The 6,425-nt window shown below is 39.0% G+C and overlaps 1 protein-coding gene across 1 annotated transcript; it reads right to left on the bottom strand.

The window, feature by feature from the left end:
* Positions 1-4,481: 4,481 nt before the first annotated feature.
* Positions 4,482-6,017, bottom strand: LOC145791384 (uncharacterized). Its single transcript, XM_082871737.1, has 2 exons — positions 5,740-6,017; positions 4,482-4,893 (listed from the first exon to the last, which is right to left on the bottom strand). Exons 1-2 carry the CDS (start codon positions 6,015-6,017, stop codon positions 4,482-4,484), a joined length of 690 nt encoding a protein of 229 aa, XP_082727863.1.
* Between the last annotated feature and the right edge of the window lie 408 nt (positions 6,018-6,425).

The following is a 6,425-nucleotide window of genomic DNA, read 5'->3' as shown; positions in this document are numbered from 1 at the left end:
CCATACTTCGGTTACTAAGGTCTTGAGGGGTTGATTTCAGAGTTTTTGAGTTAGTTTTGATCAAAAGGAGGTGCTGGATTTGGTGTTCTTGAAGTGTTATTCAAGGGTTATTTCCCATTTTTCCTTAAGCTTTTAACCTATCTTGCATGCTGTTTTGAGCTTAGTGCATAACAGATAAAAGTTCTATATTTTCATGCTTAAGATGTTTGTTTAAGGTTGCTTTTGGGTTGGGGGTTGTTTACACCCTCGTAGGCCTTGTTTGGCCTCTTTTTGTGCCTTTCTCTTAGGGCTTTGGAACCCCTTTATTTCAACCTTCCCACCACTGAAATCCAGAGGATTTTCAGTGGTGGAGAAGTGGTTTTGAAGTCATGTATAGGGGAGGGACACCCCTCTCCCTTTGTGTCTCATTTACTTGCATTTAGGGCTCATAAAGGTAGCATGCTTGCTTAGCTTTATTTGGCTTCATTTCAGTGGGTATTTGGTGTTAGTTTATCATATTATACCTCTGTTTTGGTCGGATTGATAGCCTATTGCATGCATCATGCACTTGCTTTGGAATCCCCTCTATTGTCATAACATGCAGCATGCATTTAGACCATCATGCTTGCATGTTTTAGCTTGACTTCATGAAGCTTTTAGCCATGTTGTGACATGTTTAAGCTCTGTTTGTTGTTGATTTGGTCATGTTTGCCATGCTTTATATAGCCACCATGCATTTTAGCTTGTTAGCTTTGGGTGTGTGAGTCATGAGCATGCTTTATTTGGGCTATTTCAGTGATTTGGAATCACTTATCATGCTATTTCAGTCCATGTTTCATGCTTGTATGCTTGCATTTATCATCCTTTCAATGCTTTGAAGAGTTGTTGTTTTATGCTTTGAAAATGGGTCATTGTGCATGCCTCTTTGTTTAAGTCTTTGGGCTGCCATATCAGTGGGTTTTGGGACTCATTTTGGCATAGTATAGCTCTGTTTTTCATTGCATAACCCATGCCATGTTTGGTTGAGGTGGTTGTAGTGGAATACTCTCTTTGTAGTCTTGAATGCCCTTGTTTTGGTGCCTATTTCTTAGCATGTTTTGGTCATGTTCCATGAATGTCCTAGCCTTATTTTGGTCTGCCCTAGGACTGCTTTAAGTCCTCTTGGCCCTTTGGGGCTTGGTTGATATGGTCATGGCTTGAACCCCTCGGCTAGCCTCAAGTTTTTGGGGCTCCCTTGCATGCTTTACTTAGGTAGTTTGATTGGTTTGGCACCACTCTTAATATGATTTCAGAGCTTAGCATACTTGTCATTTGTCTACATTAGTCTCTTTTTAAATGTGTTTAAAAGTTCCCCTTTCCATGCTTAAGTGATAGGCTAGTTAGCATGCATGTTTGCTTTGTATTTTGGTGCCTTCATCCATCACTTTTGGCCACTGATTTTGGCATGCTCGAGAGCTACCCATGTTAGTGTAAGTCCATCTCACCATGTTGTTGCATGCTTGTTTCATTTTGCATGTTGTTGTATGCTATACATGTCCACATGTTTAGGTTGTATGCCTATTGCATATTGCATGTTAACATGCTCATGTTGCATTAGATTTGTTGCGCACTTGAGTTATTTGCCCGCTTGCCTAGGTTGCATTGCATTGTGTGTGCATCCCTTGCCTCTTGATCAATCATGATAGAGGTTGGGGGCCTTTATGTGTTTTGTGCATTTCATTTGATATTGAGTTGCACACTTGGCACCTTGGGCCATCATGCATTGAAATGCGTGATTGGTGGCCCGAGGGTCGAGAACCATACTCCTTTGAGTTTCAAACATGATGAGGAGGGTGGCGGTGCAAACATTGCTTTGAAATGCATTGCCATGTCTTGTCTGTCCTTTGTTGCAGCAAACCAGTATTCTGCAGGAAGAAATGGCCGGTCGGCAACTTTCAGTACCGGCCGACTATCAATACCCAACCGGTGATCTAATTTTTGGTCGATGACCATAATTCCATGGCCGGTGGTGCTCCCTCTTGGTCGGTGGCTTCCCACAACTCTTAGGGAGTATTTCAGAAGCAATTTGGAAACTTGTGCAGTCTTCAGAAGAGGAAAACAGTGCAAACAGAGGCAGCATGAGCATGACGATGGATTTCCGAGCGAGGCGAATCGAGCATACATGCATTTGACCCTCTTCCTGAGGTAGCTTTACTGCTTTAATAGCTTAATTAATTTGTTAATTAATTAAGGTTTTGTAATATTTAATTAGCTAGAGTAGTTAATTATTTATTTGGTTTGTATTATTCTTTTGGCCCCTCCGAGAGAGGGCGAATTTTGTAATAAGCGTGCGTGTGTGTGATGCATGTCTTCCAACCCCACGTCTTTCTCCCTTTTACTTACCTACTTTCAATGGTTAGTCTTAGGGCACGTTTCAACTAGCATACTTATGATAGCATGTTTGCATACATTCATTCGTATTGCACGCACCGGGCTCAGCGCATCATACTAATTGCATAATATTTCAATTCCAACTTGAATACGTGTATCGAGTTGTCGCATTTCACATGCCATTCTTAGGGTAGCCGAGCCTATCTTAGTTGCATTTTGCATGCGTTGCATTAGCCATTGCTAACATGAACTAGGATCATGCATGATTACTAACTAGTTTTTTGTTTTGGTTCGGAGTACATTGTGAGTGTTTATGCTTTAGCATTTTGCATGTATGTGAATGTTAACATGACAGCATGCTTGCCATGAGGCTAATTGCTTATGTGATATAACTGCTTGAATGCCTGTGGGTGAAGGTCGGATTGCTTGAATTGGAACAATTCATTGGAATCCGTATTTTAGCCTACTTGTGAGTAGCAAACTTCAAACCATTTCCAAACAAACGAATATGCGATGCTTTGTTCCAACTTAGGCAATCTAGTCTATATTTGTTTTGCTGTGCGCATCACATAGTAATTCTAGGGTAAATAACCGGAATAAGAGCACATGTGTTTTCAAAAACTTGATATCATGATTAGTAGAGGCCGATCTTTGATCGGGCGAGCGGGGGTGCTCATGAAGTGACCTTCCCCAATCGTACCCAAGTTACTTTGGTGATGACGGACACGTTGCCTTAGGCACGAGTCAGGGTTTCCTAAATTTCTCCAAAATAAAATATTTAGGTGGCGACTCTGTATCTGGTAAAGCAGTCCATGTTTGACACTTCTTTCTGAAAATCAGTTTTTCAAAACGATTTGTCGGATTTGGACTGTTTAATGATTCATCGGTCTTGCATTGAACTCTGCGAGATTAGATACAGGACCGTGACATTGAGTCCTGAACCGTAGTAAGCCCCAATGAACAAAACGGGATTCCCTCCCGGGACGTTCGGGGACGTCTACACTAGGGCTACAAACAAACCGAGCTATTCATGAACAGCTCGAGCTCGGCTCATTTAAAGCTCATTTGAGCTCGGCTCGTTTACTAAATGAACGAGCTCGAGCTCGATTTTTAGGCTCGTTTATTAATCGAGCCGAGCTCGAGTAGCACTAAGCTCGACTCGATAAGGCTCATAAACATAAAAACAAATCAATTAATATTTATTTTTAATAATATATTAAATAAATTTTAAATAATCTATTTTATTTTGTATTTATGTTTGGTGTTTGTGTAAATTTACATATTTGATTGATAAAATTTATTATTAATATAAGTATCATTATATATTTTACTCATAATTTTGTATTTTTTTTTTCAAGCTCAAGCTCAAGCTCGAGCTCGAACTTGGCTCGTTTATGTAATCGAGCAAGCTCGAGCCGAGCTCGAGTTCAACAAATATTTGACGAGCCGAGCTTGAACTCGATTTTTGAAGCTCGACTAGAGCTCGACTAATACTTAATAAACGAGCTTGAACATTCAAAAGCGCGGCTCGGCTCGGCTCGGCTCAGCTCGTTTGGAGCCCTAGTCCTAACTGAAAATTCACCACTAAAGGCTGCTATCCAATTAACTCCACCATTCTTCCTTTCATCTGGCTACAAGTAAGTGGAATCTGCTCAATAATGGTTTGCATAATACCATTCCATCTAATGGGCCATTTCCATTCATTCCTCTGAATCATTTCACTGACTTTAGCATTGATATTTCTGATCAAATTCAGCCGAATACTGTTACAAAACTTAGAGTATAAAGGCCCCATGGGATGCCAATTATTTAACCATAAAACGGTATCTTGCCCATTGCCAATAGTACTCTGGATCAAGGGCTGGGCAATATCCTTAAGTTTGAAGATTTTCTTAGGGTCCATGAAGAATCATGAGGGATTTCATATGTCAAAAACATTGACGCTTGATAATGCATGTATGCATCCACTTTACCCGAAGAATATCAGTTTTTTTGCAAATGGCCCAAATATACTTCAACATGGCAGTTTTATTCCAAATAACCAAGGATTGCAGACCCAAACCCGCTTCTTTAGGATAGCAAACATGTTCCCACTTCACTTTTGGAGCATTCTGATACAACACTGATCCTGTTCAAAGAAAATTTTTCATGATGTCTTCCAATTCTTTCAAAATTTTCTTAGGGAGGATAACTATTGAGGCCCAATGAAGCTGTACTCCAAATAGAATTGAATGAACTAATTGCCACTTTCCACCAAAAGACAGAAGTTTGTTGGCCCAGCCTTTAACTCGTTTAATAATTTTCTCCTTGAGCAGCTCACAATCCTCGACTTTCAGTCTTGTAGATATCAAAGGAATACCTACGTATTTGACTGGAAAAGTATCTTCAGGGATCGTCAGTATATGCTTAAGTTCTTCTTTAATGCTGTCCTCAACACCACAAAAGTATATTGAGCTTTTCTGCATGTTGGCTTGCAGGCCAGACAACATGTGAAAATTGTGGAGAACATTTTGGATAACCTGAATGGAACTCCTATCAGCACCACTAAATATGAACAGATCATCAGCAAAAGCTACTTGAAAAAGTTACAGTTCTTGGCATCTAGCATGGAAAGTAAAACCCCCTTTTTGCACCCTTTAACATACAGTAGAAACATTCCATAACAAGCAGAAATAGATAGGGGGTGTACACACAATTTTCTTGTCTGCAAAATAAAGATTGAAAAAGAGTGACAAATATAAATTTATTAATTTAAAATGATGTGATTACAATCTCTAGATATTCTTGTAGAAAAGAGTGATCCTTTGATTCTTCTCTTCAAAAAGTTGACTCGAGGGCTTGATAGCTTGTTCCTGAATCGAACGGCGAAATCTTCTCCAAGTAGCACAAAGAAGATAACAAATTTGTAGGACATTGACTTGACGGCTTGACAGCTTGTTCCCAAATCAAATTTGTAGAATGCTCTCCAATTTAGTAGAAGAAGATCATTTGAATCTCTAAGCTTCAAGCATGATAGAGATTGATGGAACCTTGTCACGAGCAATTGCCTTGAAATTGAAGGCTTTAGCAAGGAAAGTTCTTTAGGACTTTGGGGCTTTATTTGAAGAGCTTTCTTCCATGGCTTGATGTAAATTTTTTGTCTTTACAACTTGATTTTTTTATGTAGAATTGTATGTAAAATTCTGGTGAAGATCACCTTTATTTATAGACTTCAACTTCTTTGATAATTATCTCTGATTTATTTAGAGATAAATACCAAACACTTTAATGGTGTGCCATAATTTGATTGGCTTGACTACCTCAATATGACAAGTGGCTTAATTTGATTAGCCAAAAATTTTTCATCTTGAAGGCTGCATCATTTTGACACGTGGCAACTTGTGATTTCACCATTTATGTAATTTTGAATTAAGACCAATTGGACACATGGCAATATTTGATTTGCCAATAATTGTGTCATATTTTGTAGGCCTTTGTAGTATGCGACAATCTGTAATTGGCTGAAATTTTCCATGCTTACAAGGGAATAGAGGATCTGGCTGTCCTAGACCCCTTTCAGCATTGAAATTATCCACAAGTTCTCCATTGACAACAGTTGAATACATGACAGTACCATTACACTGCTTTATCAATTGGACAAATTGATTCAGAAAACCCATACTCTGCATAGCGTCCAGTAAGAAACTTCAATCAATAGAATCGTAAGCCTTCATCAGGTCCGCTTTAAGCACACATCTAGGTGGGCCATCATTTCTGTGATAACCCCTTAAAATTTCCTGCATAAACAACTCATTATCCACAATGCTTCTCCCTTGAATGAATGCAGTGTGCTCTGTTTATCAAATGGGGAAGAAATAAGTTGTAATCTATTAGCTAAAATCTTAGGTATACGTTTGTGTGTAATGTTGCAACAAGAGGTGGGCTTGTAATCCTTAATAGCTATGAAGCACATGTGCAGGTACGGATACTAGTACGGATACGGCAAGACCTAAAAAAAATATGATACAGGTAAGACTGGGGTATATCAATAAATACTTTATTTATTTTTTATAATTTATAGTTTGAGATTTCTCCTA

The sequence above is a fragment of the Camellia sinensis genome, chromosome 5, assembly GCF_055761805.1.
Source record: "Camellia sinensis isolate YWXY chromosome 5, ASM5576180v1, whole genome shotgun sequence".
NCBI classification, from domain to species: domain Eukaryota; kingdom Viridiplantae; phylum Streptophyta; class Magnoliopsida; order Ericales; family Theaceae; genus Camellia; species Camellia sinensis.
Note: the sequence above shows the minus strand (reverse complement) of the source record. Positions and strands in the feature narration are given on the sequence as shown.